Source organism: Ovis canadensis, chromosome 2, assembly GCF_042477335.2.
Source record: "Ovis canadensis isolate MfBH-ARS-UI-01 breed Bighorn chromosome 2, ARS-UI_OviCan_v2, whole genome shotgun sequence".
NCBI classification, from domain to species: Eukaryota; Metazoa; Chordata; class Mammalia; order Artiodactyla; family Bovidae; genus Ovis; species Ovis canadensis.
This window is the reverse complement of record NC_091246.1, coordinates 183,000,744-183,024,853: the sequence shown is the minus strand read 5'-3', so window position 1 is coordinate 183,024,853 and position 24,110 is coordinate 183,000,744. Positions and strand designations below refer to the sequence as shown.

Sequence of the window (24,110 nt, the reverse complement as noted above, 5' to 3'; positions counted from 1 at the left end):
TTACAGTAACTTATTTTTTTAATTTTTATTTTATAGTGGAGCATGGTTGAATAACAGTGTGATTCACTTACATATATGTGTGTGTGTGTGTGTGTATATCTATTCTTTTTCAATTTCAGTAAATTTAAAGGAATATTAAGAAGAATGGATTCCAGAGTTGCTTATAAAAGGAATAGAATTTTGAGACATATTATTCAGATATACTGGGGATAAAATAAAGAAAAAGTCTAAAGCATAAATTGGCATATAAGGGGTTGAAATAAGGTAGCACCATAATAAATTATTAATTTTTAGGAAATATTTTCTAGGCACCACAGAGAATCTGTTCTGCCTTTATTCTGTTTGGTCTGTGTTTGGAGTCAGGAAAGACTAGGTTATGGTAATAAATCACCCCCAGATATGCATAGCTTGACACAAAAGCTTGTTTCTCATGCTACATGTTGGCAGAGACCTCTGCTGATGGTAGTCATTCTATGTCCCAAGCTTTAGATAAAACATCATCTTGAGCATTGCTGGTTGTCATGCCAGAACAAAAGAGCACACTGGAGGGTTGTCCGTGCAGCATATTCAACTTGGAATGTCCCTTTTGCTAAGGACTCATTGGCCAGAATAGTCACATGACCCTGCACAACCACAAGGGACCAGGAATTGTAATCCTATTATGTACTTCCCTGGTGGCTCAGATGGTAAAGCTCCCACCTACAATGCAGGAGACCAGGGTTCAATCCCTGGGTTGGGAAGATCTGGAGAAGGAAATGGCAGCCCATTCCAGTATTCTTGCCTGGAAAATCCCATGGATGGAGGAGCATGGTAGACTACAGTCCATAGGGTCACAAAGAGCCGGACATGACTGAGCGACTTCACTTTCACTTATGTACTCATAAGGGATAGAGTAGAATTATTTACTAACAACTCATTGGATGTTTAGGTTAATGATTAAGGACTTAACCCTCAGACCAAGCTAGTTAATTGTCTGTACTTTACTTTTCTCATCTGTACAATGAAAATACTAAACCTTACAGAAATGTAGGAATTAAATGAGTTAAAACTTACACAGTATTTAGAAGAGTATTGGAGTACAGTAAAATGTGTTATTGTTGTTTCATTCCAAGTTATGTACTTGCCACACTGCTCTTCAGAGTCAAAAAGAGAGTAGGGCAGCCTTAGGAATGTTGACCTGGGCCTAGCAGAGATGCCTATGAGAAGTATGAGGAAAGGTACATGACTAAATGAAAGAAATCAAAATGCTAGGTTTTCCTTCTAAGTAATATTGATCCAGGAGGCAGGAGACATGCCATTAAAGGGGTAGCCAGTTCAAGAGAAGCTGGAGCACCAGGGGGATAAAGACATCAACTACAATAGGTCTTATGAAATATGAATGTCAGAGAATGAATTTAGGATGTGAACATAAAACATGGACAAAGTAAGTGGCATATGCTGGGTAGGACTAGAATATATTAATAGTGTACACATTTGGGTAATACAGTATATGAATGAATCCCTTCTAATAAGTGGTTTATGAGGTTCGTATCAGACTAAATATAAGCGTTAAAGTAGAAGACTCCCATTAGAAAAAAAATGAAATTGTTAGTGGCTCAGTTGTATCTGACTCTTTGCAACCCCATGGATGGTAGCCTCCAGGCTCCTCTGTCCATGGAATTCTCCATGTAAGAATATTGTAATGGGTTGCCATTCCCTTCTCCAGTCTCCTGCATTACAGGCAGATTCTGTACCATCTGAGCCACCAGGGGTTGAGTCCCATTGGAAAGGGCAAAGGTAATACCAAAAGAAGAGAAATGGGAAGAAAGAGACAGTGAGCCAAGAACCAGTGTGCAGAATGTGCAGTCAGCTCCCATCCTATGTAGAACATAGCAAATGGTGGGTTTATGGCATTGTTCAGTTCCTATCAGAGCTGTTGGCTCAGCACTGGTACAGCACACAGCAGTACAACTGCTCTGAATCCATGGCCAGATATCCACCCCTGACCATCCACCCATGACCACCCCTGCATCAGCACATAGCCCAACGATTCTGGACTGTTAGGCACCAAGTGAGGAGAAGAGCAGACATGATTTCCTCTTCCAGGAGCTAATAACAAGGGACACAGAAAAGTTACTAACCCATGCATAGCATAAATCAGAATGAAAGAAATTCTGTACTGCACACACATGCCAAATTTTAAGAGCACACAGAAGGAGGAAAGGCCCATTTTCAGGAGACATTTAGGGAATACTTTTTGGAAGAACTAACATTTTAACTGAGATTTTAAAGAAGAAGAGGGATAAAAGTCAAAGGATGTAATGAATACCAAGCTAATGAAATATGAACGACCATAAAATGAGTAAAAGTGACTACTTGGAGAGAGTAGAGGAGAAACAAATTTTAAAAAGTAAAAGGAGCTCTTTTTTTGACCCACAGGTAATAATTCAGAGGCACCTTAAGAAGTTCTCATTTCATAATCAATTTATATTTATAAAATTCCCTGCTATTTATTCCCCCAAATAGTAATTATAATATAAAAGTGGCTATTTAATTTGAATTTTATTTCTGTAGTCTTGAAATGTAAGCTCCACAGTCTCTATTTCCCTAAATGGTCACAAGTTCAAAAGATCATAGAGCTGAAAAGAAATCACAGTCCAAAGTTCTGCTTCAAAGATGGAAGGTCCAGTAACCAAATGACTTACTCATATTGACAAGAGTGCCAGACTCAACACTAGAACTGTTATAATACTGAATGTACTAGCTGTTTTAAAAGATGAAAGAATCAAGAAAACAAACATGAATCCAGAGCTATTCCTGTGGTTTCTCTGGGAATGTTCTGTATCAGAACCTAAGTGATTTATGTCTATAAGAACGTAAGTAATATGAATAGAGTAAACATGGAATTATTCATTAAATTCAAAATGTCTAATGGAGGAGTCACTACTTGCAATCTATGTGTGTTTCAGCCATGTAAAAGGAAGCCCTACTGCACAAGGTAGGGATTATGTTTATGGAACTTAAACGCAAGGTAGAGGAAGTCAGAAATACAAACAAATTCTGAATGGCTCATGTCAGGTAACAACGGGCCCATCACAGCTCATAATAAAAAATGCAATGTCTGTGTCATGTTATCAGTGTTTGAAGTGAACATCAGAGAAGCGCTGCTTTGCCAACTCCGCCAAAGACAGGCAGCACAGAACCGTGATGTACCATGACAGTTCTTGCTTCCATCTGTGAAGTGTCCACATGCCTCATTTTGGATGCCATGTGAAGCTGCTAGGCTATTGGGTTTCTGAACAGAAGATGGACATTCAAGGAACCAATTTTTGACTATATATTAACCATGACAACTCTATCTAAAATATCTTGTTCCCAAACAGGAGCATAAAGGATATTTCTACATTCTAACTTTACATGAAGAATCAGGTCTTGGAAATCCCATGAGAAAGTTTTCATAAGGATTTATCCACACTTTCTTCTTTGGTTTCCTCAACTGCAAAGCAGGAAACCTTCCAGACATCCTGACCCTTTTGTGGTTTTTCCCATCAACATACATAAGCATCCATGCGTCAATTAGAAAATCTCACCACATTATAGCATGGCCTTGTTTTAGACCTACATCTAGAACACTACTGTTTCCAACCCACTATTGAATGAATTAACTTGCATGTTTCTTGGGAAAAAGAAGGTGTCATTGGCTCAGAAATGTCAGAAGTCCATTATCACATAAACCTATCAGGTCTCCAAGATGATGTTCCCAGGCTACCCTAAACGACTTCCTCAGAATGTGTCCTGCTAACATGGGAATCAGCTTTTTGCCTTTTACCCAACCTCAGCTCATTCCTTCTCTGTGACAGTATCAGGACATCCACATCTGACAACAGTCCCAGCTAATTAATTTACTCCAATGACTAGCAGCCTTTTGACAGGAAAAATAATCTACATTGTATTTATGGCAAAATCTCTACCACTCTGACAAAGATGAATGCCAGCTTCACACAGCCATTTTTCAGCTGTTATCCAGAGCTGAAAGTGATTTTCAAATGTTGGCTTTAAAATTAGGAGGAAGGAGATAATCGTTCTACTTTAAAATGGCCTGGAAATGGAATCTCTATAATGATAGTGTAGCATCAAGCCAGAAAAAATAAACTCTCCTGCTACAACCATAAATGGGCCAGAAATAAACCTCGGGGTGGGGTCACACACAAAGACTGGGCAGTGGAATTGGATTTCCAAAATAAATGATCTGAAACTCACAGGATAATGTATCTTCAAAAAGTGATACCTTTCCTTATCCCCATCCCTCTGGCCATGGGTAGTGGGGGGAGCGACATCTGCCTCTGTAAAATGCACACTGTTGTTGCTATTGATTGGTCGCTAAGTCCTGTCTGACTCTCTTGCGACCCCATGCACTGTAGCCGGCCAGGCTCCTCTGTCCATGGTATTTCCCAGGTAAGAGCACTGGAATGGGTTGCAATTTCCTTCTGCAGGGGATCTTCCTGACCCAGGGATCAAACCTGTGTCTCCTGAATTGACAGGTGGATTCTTTACCACTGAGCCTCCAGAGAAGTCCTAAAATGCACACAACACTGTCAGAAAATTGGAAAAAATCAAAATTTGAACCCAGACAACATCTACAAGGCTCAACTTCTGTCTCAGTCATAAGCAAAGTATCCAGTAGTTCAAGTCACTTTGGCTATGCTCGGAAATACTTTCTCATGAGTTTTGTTTAATCTTCTTAGCAGTATCCTTCCTAATGTTCCTTAACCTTGGGATTTTAAATGTTAAATTAATAATTATTCATTGCACTGATAATCCGAACCTCATTCCCTTCTTCCCTCTGAAGACCAGAGTAATCATCCAATAAAAGTTCTACCAAGGTCAGAAATGACCTAATTTATTTGTAATTATTAATTCTTCTCTGACCCTTTAACCATAAATAAAGCCTTGGCATTGGAAAAAAAAAAGATGTGAAATAGGACAAAGCAATTTTCAAAAGTCAGGGAGTAATGGAACAGTGGAGAAAAAGAGAACAGATTTTCTAAATTTAAAACACTCCTTGTCCTTTCTTGAAATAATGATTTATATTCTTTGAGTCCACAAGAGAGTAATTGGATATGTGTAATGCAATGCTGGAATTTTAGGTATTTTGCGTAAAGGTTATTAACAATTAGTACCACTGGGATAAAAATCATAAAGTTGAATAATAACCCTCTCTCAAAGGATGACTGAAATTGAACTTGTAATCTGCTCATAATCAAATATATTATGTTTATATTAGAGACCCACATGTTCAGAGGGATATTGACAAACTAAAATAAATCACATAGGTGGCCATGTGTAAGAGGGGTCTGAAATGTAAGTTGTATCAGGAGCAATGCAAGAACCAAACCTGCTTCCTTTGGAAAAGTGAAGACTGAGGTCAGACAGATCAAACTGTCAATATTTTAAAGGGCTGACAAGGAAATAGTCATTACAAATAGAGATAGTGATGGTGGTATTAGGGCCAGAGAGTAAAAGCTGTATGATGAGTTATCCAACACGAAAGGCACCTGACCTCTCCCCATCCACGGAAGGAGAATCCCCTGGACACGACCTCTAAAAGATAGTCACCCAGGCTCTGCCTGGACACTTGTACTGGCACAGAGCTCACTATTCCAAACACCCTCCTTAGTGTTAGAGAACAGAATGTATCAGAACATTTCTTTTTAACCCTGAGTTGCCATCCCTCAGGTTCTAACATAGACAACTGGATAACTAGTACCTGCCCTCCTGAATATCCTAGGATACTGTTGATCTCTTCTCCACAAGATAACTCACTGCAGTTGTTTTTTATTGAAGTATAATTGAAGTATAATATTATATGAAGTACAGGTATGTAATATAGTGATTCATAGTTTTTAAATATTACACTCCATGTAGAATTATTATAAAATAGTCACTGTATTTCCTGTATCATACAATATCCTTGTAGTTTATTTTATACATCATAGCTTGTACTTCTTAATCTTCCACCCCTCTCTTGCCCCTCCCCACTTCCTCACCCCAGCTGGTAGCCACTAGTTTGTTTCCTACATCTAGGAGTCTGCTTTTTTTTTTTTTTGCTATATTTACTAATGTGTTGTATTTTTTAGATTCCACATGTAAGTGATATCATACAGCATTTCCTGTCTCTGTCTGACTTATTTCACTTATCATAATACCCTCCAAAACCATCCAGGTTGCTGAAAATGGTAAGGCTGCATTCTTTCTTATGGCTTAATAGTATTCCATTGTCTATATATGTGTGTCGCAAAGAGTAGGACACTATTGAGCAACTGAACTGAACTGACTGATATATGTGTGTATACATATGTGTATATATATGTGTATACACACATACACACACACACCATTTTCTTTACTCGTTCATCTATTGATGTACAGTTGGGTTGCTTCCATATCTTGACAACTGTATTCTGCCATGAATATTGGGGTGCATGTATCTTTTCTTATTAATGGTTTTGTTTTTTGGATACATACCCGGGAGTGGAATTGTTGAGTTATATGGGAGTTCTCTTAGTTCTCTATGTGTCAAGTTAAACATGTGCAGTTCCTTCAGACCCTCCAGATACTCTCTGGTTTCTAATGTTCTTAGCTGACATCTGAAATAAGTATTCTTGATACAGTATTACCAGCCACAGTACAGAATAGAACTTTCAATTCTCCTGTCGAAGAAATATCAGTTAGTATGTGTTAGCTGAACACCTATTATGTTCAACCTTATGCTTAGCCACCATTTGATATAGAAATAGAAGACCAGGTGCTGAAAATATCTATAGAATAAAAACTGAGGTATGTGGAATAATTTTGGAGTTTTTGCAAGATGCAAACAATTATGTGGACATATGTGGTATAATCTCAAATTCAGGGTGAATTTTAAAAAGGGAGCCTGGGCGGACTGAGGCTGAGGAATCCAGGTGCTGAGTTGTAATAGATTAGGAGGACCATCGCTTGCTCCTTGGAAGAAAAGCTATGAAAAACCTAGACAGTATATTAAAAAGCAGAGACATTACTTTGCCAACAAAGATCCGTCTAGTAAAAGCTATGGTTTTTCCAGTATTCATGTATGGATGTGAGAATTTGACCATAAAGAAAACTGAATGCCAAAGAATTGATGCTTTTGGACTGTGGTTTGGAGAAGACTCTTGAGAGTCCCTTGGACTGCAAGGAGATAAAACCAGTCAATCCTAAAGGAAATCAGTCCTGAATATTCACTGGAAGGACTGACACTGAAGCTGAAGCTCCAATACTTTGGCCACCTGATGCAAAGAAATGACTCATTGGAAAATACCCTGATGCTGGGAAAAATTGAAAGCAGGAGGAGAAGAGGATGACAGAGGATGAGATAGTTGGATGGCATCACCGACTTGATGGACATGAGTTTGAGTGAACTCTGGGAATTGGTGATGAATGGGGAAGTCTGGTGTGCTGCAGTCCATGGGGTCTCAAAAAGTTGGACAGGACTCAGTGACTGAACTGAACTGATCTCTGCTCTCCTTTGAAGGATGTGTGTGACTAGAATAAGACACTGACAGTAGGGAGTGTGTGTGTAGGAATAATCAGTAATAAAGTTCAGCATTGGTAGGGACATGTATAGCTAGAAATAGAAATACTTAGATTTGTACTCTTAACAAGTCTACTAGGATTTTCTTCAATTCTAAATATGCTGAGCTTGACTTTGCTAAAAAAAAAAAAAAAATGCCAGGATTCAGATATCCACAGTTCCCTAATTGGCAAATTAATCCTTCGTGAATACTACCAGGATCTAAGAGAGTAAAGCTGGAACTTCCCTCAGGTGGCAAGTACAGATTTCAGAAGTGATTTTTCTGGACACCCAATTTTTTTTATTTCAAGAGTGGGAATTCCAAGCAGTCCAGTGGTAGAGGTATTTTTGGATAGATGCAACTTTTGGTACAGTTTAAATTATGTCATCTTGGTAACAAATGATTCCAAAGGCCAAAGTCCTAAATTATGTATCTGACCCAAAGAATTTCTCTTTTAGAGTGGCTGTCTGTAATTGACCCCACTCAGATATGTATTTCCAAAGCCAAGAAACAGGAAAATCAATTAGATAATAAAAATGAATAAACCCAGGTAAATACACATTTTGGCTTTCAATTAGCCAATGACTTTGTGAATCTCTAGGGAACACTGAAGAGACATCATAAGACAGTGCAGTTTCCCTTAATAGGGACCATAACCTCAGAGTGGCATATTTTTCAAATAATGAGCAAATGACGTGTTTTTTTTTTTTTTCCACCATGCTGTGCTCATAGCTTCTGTGGAAACTTAAACATTATTCAATAGAACAATTTCCTGCAAAGCCTTTTGAAAGTGTCACAGACTCTGACTCTATTCTGGTGCCCTGGGTCTGCCAGCATGCTGTTTTACTACCTTTGGAAGATTCAGTGCCAAGACACAGTCCAAGAGTTAGAGCTGAAAGAAGACCAGGTATATAAAAATAATTTGCTGCCTTCTTTCAAGAAGGAAAACTGTCACTTTCTATCACTTTCAAACTTTCAGTAATTCTGTGGATCTATCATTTCTCTTCTGTCTTCATCACTCAACCCTTCAGCTGACCTACAAGGTAATTGATAATAATTAGACTGTTAACCCTAAAGAAAAGACTGCTGAAATCACTGATTAACCCTGTCCTGTTATCAGTGGGAAACCAAGGCCCTGGATGTCTAAAGGGCTTTTTCAGAAACCACACTGTAAGTGTCAGAATCAGGACATGAATTTCACATTGCAAAGAAGGAGCCAGAGATAGTATTTGAAAAAGTTCTCAACAGGACAGCACATTCACCAAGCAGTCAGAACAGAGACACTGATTGTGGCAGTGTGCCACCAAATACTACCCCAGGTGGACTAGATCGGAGGTTTAGGAGATAAAAAGTGCCCCTTATTTGTTATCTAAAGCACTTAGCTGCTGCTGCTGCTACTGCTGCTAAGTCGCTTCAGTCGTGTCCGACTCTGTGCGACCCCATAGATGGGGGCCCACTGTCTCTGGGATTCTCCAGGCAAGAACACTGGAGTGGGTTGCCATATCCTTCTCCAATGCATGAAAGTGAAAAGCGAAAGTGAAGTCCCTCAATTGTGCCCGACTCTTAGCGACCCCATGGACAGCAGCCTACCAGGCTCCTCCATCCATGGGATTTTCCAGGCAAGAGTACTGGAATGCGGTGCCATTGCCTTCTCCGAAAGCTAATAAAAATGAAATTTACTTTTAGCTGTTAGTTGCTCTCTTTTTTCATCTGTTTACTTGGTGCTAATGCCACTAATCCTTTGAAAACTTGCCCTCTGTTTGGCAGCCCATGTCATTGTTATCTATGCTGAATGACCTTGACTTCAAGTGTGTGTCCATCTTAACGAAATTCTAAGGTCTTCTCTGCCAGTACCACTTTATAGACTTTCAGGCCAAGCCCCAATTCTATTTTTATTTTTTTTAATTAAAGTATTTGTTGGTTTATAATGTGGTATTAGTTTCTGGTGTACAATAAAGTGATTCAGTTTTTTAATATATATGTACATATCTATTATATATACTTTTAATATATGTATTATATATATATTATATAGTGATATATATATGAATGTGTGCTTTTATATATATATATAAAAGTTATATATGTATGTGTATATATGTTTGTGTGTGTGTGTGTGTGCACGCGTACACACGCGTGTGCTGTCGCTTCAGTCATGTCCAACTCTTTGCGACCCCATGGACTGTAGCCTGCCAGGCTCCTCTGTCCATGAGATTTCCCTGGAAAGAATACTGGAGTGGGTTACCTCCTCCAGGGGATCTTCCCGACCCAGGGATAGAACCCACGTTTCTTATGTATCCTGCATTGACAGGTGGGTTCTTTACCACTAGCGCCACCTGGGAAACATATATATATATATATATATATATATATATGTAGGCTATATACACTTATATATAGGCTTCTATATATATAGGTTTCTATATATATGTGTGTATATATATATACACACACACACACTTTTACAGATTCTTTTCCATTATAGGGTATTACAAGATATTGAATATTATTCCCTGTGCTATACAGAAGGTCATTATAGGTCATTATTGTTTATATATTTTATGTACAGCAGTGTGTATCTTATCAATTCTATCTTTAAAAGTAATGATCTATTGTCTACAATTTTTCTACAATTTTTTTCATTTTATTCAAGGTGATAAATTATTGAAGGCCTAGATTTTTACCATGGATTTTTTTTTTAACCTCTCATAGTCTCTTAGTCCTTTTCTTTAAAAATTATGAGAAATTCTTTCATTGTGTCTATTGAAAATGTTGTTTGCAGCCCAAGATACAACTGGTAGGTAATGGGAATAAAATTATGGACAGAAATACACATTTGATTATTGTTACTGGTTGGAACCTTTCCTATGATGCCCAGTGACACAACATGCAGACAGGACATGTCTCCAAACTTATTTTATGATTGAATTTTTCAAAAAGCATAAAATAAAAGTCTAGTGAAGTAAGCATTCTTCCTAGCTTTATATAGAAAAAGCAATATGTTCACATCTTCATGAAGTATCCCATCTTTACCTTTCTAAGAGGAACTATCTTGAAACTATGGATCCCTTTTAGCACTGGTACAGCACTGAAACAAAGGACCTTTTGCTATGCTTGCTTGATCTTTTCCTTGCAATGCACTCACCAATAAAGGCAGACTCATCCCTAATGAACACATGAACCATTAATAGTTTCTCCTCTTGAATCAACATCAATTCTTTCAATGGCTTAAGAAAAGTGTTTTGAGGACCTATCACATGCTAAGTCTCTTAGGTACAAAGATGATTAGAACATAAAACCAATTGTCTCTCTGCTTTCAGGCTAAGTGAAGTGTTAGGTTTGAAGTTGGATGTCTTATGATAAGCACTATGAGAGAGATGAGATACCCAGAGATTTGGTTTTACAAGCCAAAAACCTTAGGGGAATAAGGTGGCTCAGTGGTAGGGAATCTGCCTGCCAGTGCAGGAGATACAGGAGATGCAGGTTTGATCCCTGGGTTGGAAAGATCCCTGCAGTAGGAAATGGCAACTTGATCCAGTATTCCTGCCTGGAAAATTCCATGGACAGAGGGGCCTGGTAGGCTACAGTCCATGGAATCACAAAGAGTCAGACATGACTGAGCGACTGAGCATGAGCATGCGCATGCATGAAAAAATAAGACAGTGTGTGACTGAGAGCTGCATGCTTGGAACTGGTATAGAAGCCATTGAAGGTGTGGATAGAGCCGGTGTTACATTTTGGATTATTTTGTTGAAGGGTCTTTCTCATTAACTTGGGGGAGGGGTAAAGGGATAGAGCAAGAGCCAGGGCCTCCCTTGGGTTTAAGTGAATGATGTCCTCTACTAGTAAAAGCTGGCTAATGGAGCAGCATAGAATTGAGATGTACAGTTTGTATTTTCTCTTTTCATAGAAGCTCTAACATCTCTCCCTAGAATTGAAGGATTTAGGTGGGTTCTAGAACTCCCTTCCAGGCCTCTGAACACAGAAGTCACAAAAAGAATAGAGGGTAAGCAAAAACAAATAAATTTACTCCTTTAAACTCCAGAGTTACACATGTAGAGAGATATGTAGAGTTATATCCTAACAATCAATCTCTTTGGGGGGGGGAGAGTCACAAGTATGCTCATGCACTAACAAGTTGGTGATTCTTTTTCCATTAAAATTAAAATTAAATAGGATGCCATGGTAAATTACCCATTTTATACCTCCTTCTAAAAAAAAAAAGACACTTTTTCATTCTTTACTGTGGGTGCATGTCAGCTTCAACACATGCATTTATGTCTAATAGGTCATTTATATCATCGCCTGCTGGAGTTTTTCTTCTTTCAACTTAGTAGGGAATATTTGTGATCTTTATTACCCCCAATAAATCTACAAAATGCCTTTTGCTTGAGGCTTTTTATTTTAATTTCACATAAATAAATCACATTAGGTTCCTGGCTGTCATATTAAGATAAGCATGGATCTAAAAATAACAAATGTGTTTTTAAGTCAAATGTTTTCAGATTACATAGTAGTAAATTTCTCTGGGTCACCCCTGAATCTTATTGATGTCGAAATATTTTTTGGCACTTTAAGAATATTTCTTGAAGAGCACAAACTTACTTAAACTAGAAGCAGAATAATTTTCAGATCCTCTACAGACCTATTTGTACAATATTATTCAACTCAAGCTTCCCATGGCTGCAATAAATCCATCTTTAATGTGGGGATGTGTCCCCAGTTATAGCAGAGGGCAGTTTTATGTCTTTGTAGGTTAATCGAATGCCTCTGTCTATACTGTTTTACGTATTAACTATAAAGAGCTCTAGACCTGAATCCCTCATCAAAGATCTTACATATAGTTATACTCAAAGGTCTTAAAGGCAGCCCAAATTCAATCTAGTCAATAACCAATTCTTCATCTGTCCTCATGCTTCTAGACCTGCTCCTACTCAGGACTCAGATCAAACCATCAGCTCCTTGGGGAAACCTTTGGTCTTTTGAAGGTCTGTTTCATATAAAGTGTTTTACAGAGTCTTCCACTTAAGCTGGGGGTGGAATAGTCTTGATAAATGGATGTGAATTTTTATTTCAAACAAGATTTGTAGTGAATAGGCAAAGTTAAAACCCATAGGTTTTAAATAGTTTATTTTATACATTTATTCAGTGGAGACCTAAATATATTCTCTGATGGATTAGCACAGCCTTTTTAAGGGTGGACAGGTTTAATAAGTAAATCATGTATATATAAAGTTGGTGTAGAGTTTCACTCTGGCATTTTTGGTAATCTCTTTGCCTTGGATAACTTGGATTCAAATACTAGGCAACTCTCAAAGTAGACAAACATGCAGACCATACACTGGCCACTTAAATCAACAATAATGTTGATCAATCCTAAAGTAAATGTCAAATATGAACCTGGGCGGGCTTCCCTGGGGACTTATGGGGTAAAGAATCAGGCCTGCAATGCAGGAGACCCAGGCTCAATCCCTTGGTTGGTAAGATGCCTTGGAGAAGGGAATGGCTACCCACTTCAGTATTCTTGCCTTGAGAATCCCATGAACAGAGGAACCTGGTGGGCTGCAGTCCATGGGGTTGCAAAGAAACAGACACAACTGAGGAGCAAAGCATGAAGCATGATGAACCTGGGCAATCTTCCAATCAATCGGATACCTTTCTGGATTTAGCTCTATTAGCCCCTTCTGTTACTGAACAAAAGTCACCTCAAAGATAAAGCTGTTAATTCAGCCAGAGTCTCGGAGCTCTGAGAAGAAGCCTACATGCTCCCTTGTTTACCGAAAGCAGCACCATCAGTCTATAATAAGAGTCCTTGGGGATACATCTCAGCCCACAGCCTTCCCCACCACCATCCATGGATGACATAACCACTGAAGCATGTGACAATACCCGATTTCCTGATTTATTCTGCCTTGTGCTGGGCAGAGGGCATGACTTAAAGGCAAGACTCTTATCTTGGCAGGGGTCTGAGACTGTCTGCATCTCTGGAACAACCCCTGGTGGGTAATTGAGAAGTGACATTGATGGGTTCCCAGGGTGGCCTGATGCTTGCACTTGCCCCGAGGATGCAGATATATACTAGAAATCCAGCACAAGGGCAGAGAGGAGGGGAAGAAACTGTAAAGCTTGCTAGTCCTGGTCTCCTTTGACCTCAGCAGAGAGAAAGATGCAGAGCTGGGAAAGCGTACACTATTATTCTATGGGCTTAGCATGAGCTTTTGCTTTTATTGCTAGCAGAGAGCACTGAGTTCTTTGTTTGCTACACAGTCTATCCCCCAGAGGTAGTCTCCTTTTCTCTTGAAGGGATTTTAAAAAACAAATCACAGTTCTTATTTTATTTGGTGTCCACCATTAAGAATTCATGCAGAGCAATTTTACTTGTTGCCAATTAAGCTCTCCCAGTGGAAGTCTATGATTATACCAAAGGCAACCTGTGTAATACTTGGAATCACTTTGGTCTATATAAATTAACCCCTTGAGGATAGAGACGTGCTAATTCTTAAGATGCCTGGATAATTTGATTCTAAGAACCAAAATACACAGAAGGCAAATCTCCAAGAAGTTCTGGGCTTGACTTTTCTCAGGCTGTGTGTGCTTTTGCCTCTTAACTCTATTTTACAGCTACAAGACAATTTCTGTATAACATGGTAGCAAAGGATGATCTTTTCCTAGAGATAGAATGATAGCATGTCGCCTCTCAGTAAGCAACTTTTATGTCACTCACATTTTACAGAAACAGGGATTACTGCTAAAGGAAACTTTAGGCACTGGGGCCAATTACCTTCACCCCAAAATGTATAAATACATCAGAATTATGGAGAACGTGAAGACTATTTGGGATGTGCATCATTTCACGGCAGTCTTCACTCTCCTTAGGTAGGCAGCATGTTGAATCATGGTGGGAATGGAAACAAAGCTCTTGCCCAATGTTTTTTTCTATCTCTTCCCTTATATTAAGAATCACAAATAAGGCAGAATGCAAAAGCCTACTTTAAAGATTTTTGGATGCACTGAGACTATCATTTTATTGTTGGAAGGATGGATCCTAGGGACTCTTATTGCACCCAGAGATCTCTACATGCTTTTCAGTGACGTGTTTTCTTCCTCTTGGTGATGTAGGCAACCAACATTTATTCCTCTGGGAAACACAAGTTCTGTGCTTTACCAGGGCAAACATTGCTTGTGATCAATCGTTCTTCAGATTCTTGGAATCTGGTATTATTGATACTTTGACTGCCCCTCAGAACTTGGGGTTGACTTTCCTCTTTTATCAATAACCCAGACTTCTCACACTATTTGCTTCTCTTTTACAAACTTCCCATCTCTTTTACAAACTACCCATACCATTTGCTTCTTTTTACAAACTACCATTCACAGGTACCCATCCCATACCTGTGAAGTAAGGGGAGAAAGATGAAGAAAGAGATGCAACTATGTTTTTGTATATTTGGCTACCAAACTAGATAAGTCACCATTTCCCAAAATATATTTCTTAGACCTTTAGTCAGAGTAGATGCTCCAAGAAAAATAGGATTGGGAAATATTTTTTAAGAAGTGAAAATTATATTTTATAGTCTATATTTGATATGCATAACACATTAGCAATATAAATGGCTCTGAAAAGTTCTACAATTAAAGCAAAATCTTTTCTTTTTTGTCTATTTTTTGTCTACTCCATGCAGCATGACAGATCTCAGGCCCCTGACCAGGGATTGAGCCTGTGCCCCCTGTAGTGGCGTGCCTGGTCCACAAATGTCAAGAGTGCCTTAACTGAGAAACTCTAGCCAAAATGCAGCTTGTTCCAATGAGGCTTCCCTTTGGCGTCTGTCGGTTGGAAATTGGCACTGTGCATTCACCAGATCTTGTCATTTAATTTTGGCCTTGAAACCTACTTATTCTTCACTTACTTAGAGGCTATTGATAACTGTCTCTAACTCAAACTCTGAAAATCTGAAATGAATACTTTGACATTATCTGGTTCAGTCACTGGCAAGCTGTTGTTGTTTAGTCACTAAGTCGTGTCTGACTCTTTTGCAACCCATGAGCCATAGCCCACCAGGCTCCTCTGTCCATGGATTTCCCAGACAAGAATATTGGAGTGGGCTGCCATTTCCTTCTCCAGGGATCTTCTGGACCCAGGATCAAACCCACATCTCCTGCACTGCAGGTGGATTCTTTACCACTGAGCCACCTGGGAAGCCCCACAAGTCATTAGGGATCTATTATATTAGGCATTTCTACAGATTCTTCGAAGCCTTTTATGACATATATTAAATTCTACATGATCCAGCTGTATAAGTATTAGAGAAAAAAGATTATACAGATCAGTACATGTTATTTATAGGTAATGCTGTTTTAGATATTATACGCTTTATATAATCTCAGTGCTCAGTTATCTTAAATACTAGCTATATTGATACCTTCTTTTTATACCTAAGGAAACTCTGTCTCAGAGATGTTACCCAGTAATCACTTTGGACAGACCAGGACCAGAGTCTACGCCTCCAAAACCTCCAATCCAGTCTTATTTCCATTTCTAGAGTGTTATGCTGCCTCTATTTGTCATACATAATTTCACATATGTGACATGAAAGAGTAATTAACACCATAAATATTCATGAATCCCATTTGTATTTTCCAACTGTTTGTGTTTGTTCTAAACTCTTAATCTAAGGCTGCAAATGGATAAAGATTTCTGTCAAATATCAGGAGAAAGTCTCAGCAGTTGTTTTCTCACACTCCTTCTTGTCAGTCACAGATATATTTAGTCAAATCAGAAATAGTAACAGATGATATAAGAATCATTAAGTACAAAAGAGCCTTTTTCTCCTAATCTTAACTTTCCTCATTAAAACAAATAAACATACAAAAATATATGATCACATTTCAACATCAACTTATAAATAAGTTGTTGCTGGGTATGTTTATTTTTTCTTATCAGGCAGGGAGAGGCAGAGCAATTGAAATGCGCCCAGATTTGTACTCAAGTCTTAGACTAGGTTCTAGATCCCAAATCCACCCTCTTCTTCAGATAAATTCACAGAAGTTTTCTTCTGCTGGTATAAAAACATTAATTGAGCTAAATGCTCTTTGCCAGACAGCTATAGTTGAACTCCACAAATTCCTTAACAGTTTGAAAACCTAGAGTAGATTATAGGTCTATTTCAGCACAATACTAAACAGGACCCCAAAATAACCAGTTATCTTGAGAGTATGATTACAACAATATATTTGTGTCACAGCACATGGTTATGCTATAAAAAATGACTAAAGCCTGTTAAAGACTATGAGATTCCTTCACAAAAATAAGACTTTTCATTCTTATATCCAATCTTCTACCATTTGTCCAATTCTTTTATCATTAAGCAAGAGGCAATAACAGTATGACGTATATCTTCTTTTGATCCGTCCTCAAAGACTGTGGCCATAAATTAATGCTGACTAATATTATTGTTGGAAGATCAAAATACTCAAAGTTGGTACTTCCCTGGTGGTCCAGTGGTTAAGACATCCCCTTCCAATGTAGAGGCTGTGGGTTTGATCCCTAGTCAGGGAGCTAAAATCTCACATGCATTGTAGCCAAAAAACAAAAACATTTTTTTTAAAGCAACATTGTAACTAATTCAATAAAGACTTTAGAAATAGTTCACATCAAAATAATCTTTTAAAAAATTCAGAATTTTTAAGTTATAGGTTAAGTATAAATGGAAGACCATTAGTTAATATCAACATCAACAAAAGTTGTAACAGCTACACGAAAGTTGTAACAGCTATAAATCAAATGCACAATAAAAATCAGAAAACATATATACTGAATTATGGGAATGTTTGTTTGACTTCAGACACTTTAGCTGTGCTTGTGTTTGTGGTATGCCATGGTCCTCAGCATATCATAAGAGTCTACCTTAACTCAAAAAAGCATTTTAAATATTCAATCATAAACAGAAAAAAAAGTCCCCCACTGCTCACTGTCACTCATAAGTCTTTGACCATAAACTATTTGGCTGTAGTTGAAGTTGTGATATTGTAATAAGCATCAGAAAGCCTATCACTATGCATCAGTCAGGATCTGTTTACAAAATATAATCAAGTATAATTTCATGATTCAATAAATAGTATGTAAATCTACTATTATTGGTTTTCATTTCAATACTACCATTTCCATTTCCTCACTGTTATTCTGACTATTCAAATATCATTATTGCCCTTTATTATTATTCAAATAAAGCTTTTCTATTAGATCTTATGACTATATGTAAGCCTTTGCTTCTTTACTAGCAAAATTCTATTTCTGAAGGAAAATAGCTGTGATTGCCCACAAAAATCTGAGCTCTTACTTTAGGTTAGGTGATGTCTGTACCTGAAAAGAGATTTTAATTTAATCATATCAGAGAAAACCAAAGGTTTTTATTAATTACCTTAAAAAAGCAGGAAAATATCCTTTCCCATGCAGGTTTTTTGATTCAAAAATGTGTGAAACTATTATTCCTCTTCAAAAATGTATATAAAACACACTGACCAAATTATAAATATAGTATAATTTATTCATCAGATGGTATTCATCATTCATATATTTTTCTTTGGAAAGATGGGGGAACTTATTTTATATGAATAGTTTAAAGAAAATGTTACAACTCAGTTAAATATACTTTGCAGTACATCTATGGAAAATATAATTTAAAAGGCATATAGCCATAAATATATTGCTATTGCTATACACTCGTTCTCAAAAGAAAACTGTATCACCAAGTTATAGATCTCAAAATCAAATCTAACAAATATTGCATCAATTTATATAAAGTTAACTGATGTGTCTTTTAGTGACAAGTGGACTTAAAAATTGTACAGTTTTGCTGTATCCTATTAGCAGTTTTCTTGTAGGTAGAAAAATAGAATATTGTCTATTACTATAACCACCAACACGTTTTCTAGTTTCACAACGAGTCGGATGTGACTTAGAGACTGAACAACATGTTTCCTAGTAGGAAAACTAACATCAGAGCAGAACAAATGAGTAAAATGGATTTGGATGAGGTTGGGCAAGAAAGCCACATGGTTAGGTCATACTTACTTCCCTAATATCTTTGTGTACAGAGGGAGGCTTCCCTGGTAGCTCAGAGGGTAAAGTGTCTGCCTGCAATGTGGGAGACCAGGGTTCAATCCCTGGGTCGGAAAGATCCCCTGGAGAAGGAAATGGCAACCCACTCCAGTACTCTTGCTTGGAAAATTCCATGGACAGAGGAGCCTTGTAAGCTACAGTTCATGGGGTCGCAAAGAGTCGGACATGACTGAGTGACGTCACTTCACTTCTTCACAGAGGGGGAACTGGCCTCCATGCCATGAGGAGGTAAGACATAAAGGACTTTTGGGGCTTATTGACCCCTTAGAGAGGAAGCTAAGTATATTCATTAATTCTGATGCAGTGTAAGGTATCATGTAATTAAGCACTAGCATATTTATTCTAGATAACAAGAACTATAGGAATTTAGTAAGTGGAATTCAGAGTCCATACTAGCACTGGCAAAAACATGGCCACATGGACTTTAAAGATCTAGATAATCCTATCACAATAATCTCCATTCCCTAGAAGCCTCAGGGAATGAGTTACTTGGGAAAACTTATATAATACTTATGTAATACTCTCCTCTTTTTCCAATTTACCTGCAGATGTTTTCATACCTAGAGTTAGAATCCACCACATAAAACAAAAACCAAACCAAACATGGGGGACCTATATAACAGCATTCTTGAAATATGTATTTTTTAATATAAAAAGAAGCAGAAATTTTAAGCAGAAGTGTTCTCAACCTTTCAATTATAGAAAAACATAAATAATATTTAGGCAGGCAAAGGCCAGAGGATTTGGGTTCTAATTTCTACAAGAATACAAGTATTCTTGCCTGGAAAATCCCATGGACTGAGGGGCCTGGTAGGCTACAGTCCATGGGGTCGCAAAGAGTCAGACACGACTGAGTGACTAAACTTTCACTTTCTTTTCTACAATATAAGTTTGTTGCATGGCCGTGGACAAATGCATTCCTTGACCTTGGCAAGTGTTATCATTTCTACCATCCTCCAAGCTCTGAGCAGGTCCTTCACTCAAGGACAACTTTTGACACCACTGTTTTACTTTAATTAAAGGAATGGAACTCTTTAGGTAGCCTCTGCTGATTTTTGCCCCCAAAGGTGCTTTTGGCCACCAAGTAGAAGAGACCTTTTGCCAACTCCATGCTTCTGTGATCAAGATTAAAGCTATAGATGCACCTATTAAGTTAAGAAGTAGATTTAACTCACCTCCAGAGACTTCTATGTTGCTCCTCCAGTTGATTTAACAGATGTTCAATGTATTTGTTGGAGTCCATGTATTCCTGTACATAGAAAAATAAAGCTGCATTACACCAAAGACAAAGGCAAAGACAACACCTCTTTACCATAGGCATCAGGGTTCTAAGACCATCTTTATCTCTACAGGACAATTTTGGACAAGATAATTCCCTTGGTCCCTCTCATTTGTAGGAATAGATGCTTCTATGACTTATATGCATTGTCATCTGGGGACAAATAAATTTTTCCCCATATCCTGTGATGGTTCCATAAATGAAAAAATGGAGGAGAACTGGAGTTCTATCCAGTCAGCATAAAAATGCTCTTAATCACAGCAGAGAAAAGCCAAATTTCATAGTCATTTACACTATATTTTATGTGTATGTGTGCTGTGTGCTCAGTTGCTCAGTTGTGTCTGACTCTTTAAGGCCCCATGAACTATAGCCCACCAAGCTCCCACGTCCATGGTACTTTCCAGGTGAGAATATTGGAGCAGGTTGTCATTTTCCTACTCCAGGGGATCTTCCTGACCCAGGGATGGAATCCATATCTTTTCCATCTCCTGCATTGGCAGGCATATTCTTTACCACTGCACCCCCTGGGAAGCCATGTTTTATATGTTTTCCCATATAAAAATATGGGGTTGTGGGGGAATGGGAATTGAGCCAACCTTAGAAAACAAGGAATAAAGTAGGTAGTGCAGGTCTTGATTATACTGATTTTACACAAATCACTTTCTAACAAAAACACTATTTTTGAGCTACATAGAAACTACATATTCATTGCCCTCCTTCACTGGGCATATCGTTTATATTGATGAATCACATGTTTATTTTTCCTTCATTTCCTTATATGAACAATGCAATTTGTTCTTGAGTTTCCTTTTTTTTCTTTTTATCTTATTTATTTCCTTAGAAAACCAATCTTTAGCTTCTAAGAAGATATAAAGGCAAGCTTCCCGTGGTGGATTCATGTCAATGTATGGCAAAACCAATACAGTACTGCAAAGTAAAATAAAGTAAAAATAAAAATTAAAAAAAAAAGAAATAGTCATAAATTTGTGTAAATCAAATTAGGTTTTCAAGAAACATCTCCAAAAAATGAGGGATTCCTTCAATACATGAGAACTGCTCATAGAATCTGCAGGTTATTGAACCTAATTATTTTAAAATTTGTGATTCCTGAATATGAGGTTCAAATACAGTCATTTTAATTGCTAACTATGTAGAAAAATACAACAACAACAATGAAAACTTGTATAATTTATTTCATCCTGAACCTAACACTTCTTTCCCTTTCTCTTTGAGGAGCCCACAGGCCTCTGTGTCTACATCACAGCAGCCTTAGACAGAAGAGTGTGCAGTGATTTCAGTGTTAAGGTACCCATGAAAGTTACCATTTTATATCTTATGGGTTTAAGATAAACTAGGAACTCAGATTAATATTGATACCTTTTAAAAACATTTTTATTTTGATGGAATACTATATAAAATCAGTTGTTTCTATAAAAATATTGACTATCATGGGTGGGGGAGTAGAAGAGCTGACCTTATGTAACAGGAAGGGCTCTGTTCAAGTTTCTGGACCTATGTAGCCTTGGAGAAGCCTTTTCACCTTTCTACAATATTTCAGTTAGACTGGAGGGCATCCCCAGTCCTTATCTAGCAAAACTATTCTAATAGTTTTCCATAATTCTATTGCAGAAAATTAGCTGAAGAGTTATACTCTGATTAACATGCACGTTCAGGTGAGTTATGTAAACAAGACCATTGACATGAAAAGCAAAGCAGAAATCTGTTGCTGCAGGAAGTTGCAATGGTTTGTGGTAATGCAATTAAGTATCTTGATCAAGGTTTAAACATGATAGGAACACTCAAAATTCTTAAAGATATTTTCAAATACATCCTTTGAAAAAAATTTAAAGACAGTGTTTCTAAGTAGAGGCAAATATATAAACTTCAAGGTCACCCATCCAGTCTTCTTTCAAATTTTTTCAACACTTATTATATGTCATGTGCTGTTCTAACTTCATAGATATATTTCTCCAACACCACAGTTCAAAAGCATCAATTCTTCGGTGCTCAGCCTTCTTCACAGTCCAACTCTCACATTCATACATGACCACTGGAAAAAGCATAGCCTTGACTAGACGGACCTTTGTTGACAAAGTAATGTCTCTGCTTTTGAATATGCTATCTAGGTTGGTCATAACTTTCATTCCAAGGAGTAAGCCTCTTTTAATTTCATGTCTTCAGTCACCATCTGCAGTGATTTTGGAGCCCAAAAAATAAAGTCTCACACTGTTTCCACTGTTTCCCCATCTATTTCCCATGAAGTGATGGGACCAGATGCCATGATCTTCGTTTTCTGAATGTTGAGCTTTAAGCCAACTTGTTCACTCTCCTCTTTCACTTTCAAGAGGCTTTTTAGTTCCTCTTCACTTTCTGCCATAACGGTGGTGTCATCTGCATATCTGAGGTTCTTGATATTTCTCCCAGCAATCTTGATTCCAGCTTGTGTTTCTTCCAGTCCAGTGTTCCTCATGATGTACTCTGCATAGAAGTTAGATAAGCAGAGTGACAATATACAGCCTTGACGTACTCCTTTTCCTATTTGGAACCAGTCTGTTGTTCCATGTCCAGTTCTAACTGTTGCTTCCTGACCTTCATACAGATTTCTCAAGAGGCAGGTCAGGTGGTCTGGTATTCCCATCTCTTGAAGAATTTTCCACAGTTTATTGTGATCCACACAGTCAAAGGCTTTGGCATAGTCAATAAAGCAGAAATAGATGTTTTTCTGGAACTCTCTTGCTTTTTCCATGATCCAGCAGATGTTGGCAATTTGATTTCTGGTTCCTCTGCCTTTTCGAAAACCAACTTGAACATCTGGAAGTTCACAGTTCACGTATTGCTGAAGCCTGGCTTGGAGAATTTTGAGCATTACTTTACTAGCATGTGAGATGAGTGAAATTGTGTGGTAGTTTGAGCATTCTTTGGCATTGCCTTTCTTTGGGATTGGAATGAAAACTGACCTTTTTCAGTCCTGTGGCCACTGCTGAGTTTTCCAAATTTGCTGGCATATTGAGTGCAGCACTTTCACAGCATCATCTTTCAGGATTTGAAATAGCTCAACTGGAATTCCATCTCCTCCACTAGCTTTGTTTGTAGTGATGCTTTCTAAGGCCCACTTGACTTCACATTCCAAGATCTCTGGCTCTAGGTGAGTGATCACATCATCGTGATTATCTGGGTCGTGAAGATCTTTTTTGTACAGTTCTTCTGTATATTCTTGCCACCTCTTCTTAATATCTTCTGCTTCTGTTATGTCCATACCATTTCTGTCCTTTATCAAGCCCATCTTTGCATGAAATGTTCCCTTGGTATCTCTAATTTTCTTGAAGAGATCTCTAGTCTTTCCCATACTGTTCTTTTCCTCTATTTCTTTGCATTGATCGCTGAAGAAGGCTTTCTTATCTCTTCTTGCTATTCTTTGGGACTCTGCATTCAGATGCTTATATCTTTCCTTTTCTCCTTGGCTTTTCACTTCTCTTCTTTTCACAGCCATTTTGCTTTTTTGCAGTTCTTTTCCATGGGGATGGTCTTGATCCCTGTCTCCTGTACAATGTCACGAACCTCATTCCATGGTTCATCAGGCACTCTATCTATCAGATCTAGGCCCTTAAATCTATTTCTCACTTCCACTTTATAATCATAAGGGATTTGATTTAGGTCATACCTGAATGGTCTAGTGGTTTCCCCTACTTTCTTCAAGTCTGAATTTATGGATGTGAGAGTTGGACCGTGAAGAAGGCTGAGCGCCAAAGAATTGATGCTTTTGAACTGTGGTGTTGGAGAAGACTCTTGAGAGTCCCTTGGACTGCAAGGAGATCCAACCAGCCCATTCTGATGGAGTTCAGCCCTGGGATTTATTTGGAAGGAATGATGCTAAAGCTGAAACTCCAGTACTTTGGCCACCTCATGCGAAGAGTTGACTCATTGGAAAAGACTCTGATGCTGGGAGGGATTGGGGGCAGGAGGAGAAGGGGATGACAGAGGATGAGATGGCTGGATGGCATCACTGACTCGATGGATGTGAGCCTGAGTGAACTCCGGGAGATGGTGATGGACAGGGAGGCCTGGCGTGCTGCCATCCATGGGGTCGCAAAGAGTTGGACACCACTGAGCGACTGAACTGAACTGAACTGAAGAGGAAAAAAAT

The 24,110-nt window shown here is 38.2% G+C and overlaps 1 protein-coding gene across 6 annotated transcripts in view; it reads right to left on the bottom strand.

Moving 5' to 3' along the window:
* Nucleotides 1-24,110, bottom strand: part of NCKAP5 (NCK associated protein 5) — a 1,138,328-nt gene that overhangs the window by 679,838 nt on the left and 434,380 nt on the right. For all 6 annotated transcript variants that reach the window (XM_069577706.1, XM_069577709.1, XM_069577704.1 and 3 more), the window contains one exon: nucleotides 19,863-19,936. In XM_069577706.1, the coding sequence (XP_069433807.1) occupies nucleotides 19,863-19,936 (74 nt within the window). The remainder of the gene's footprint in view (nucleotides 1-19,862; nucleotides 19,937-24,110) is intronic.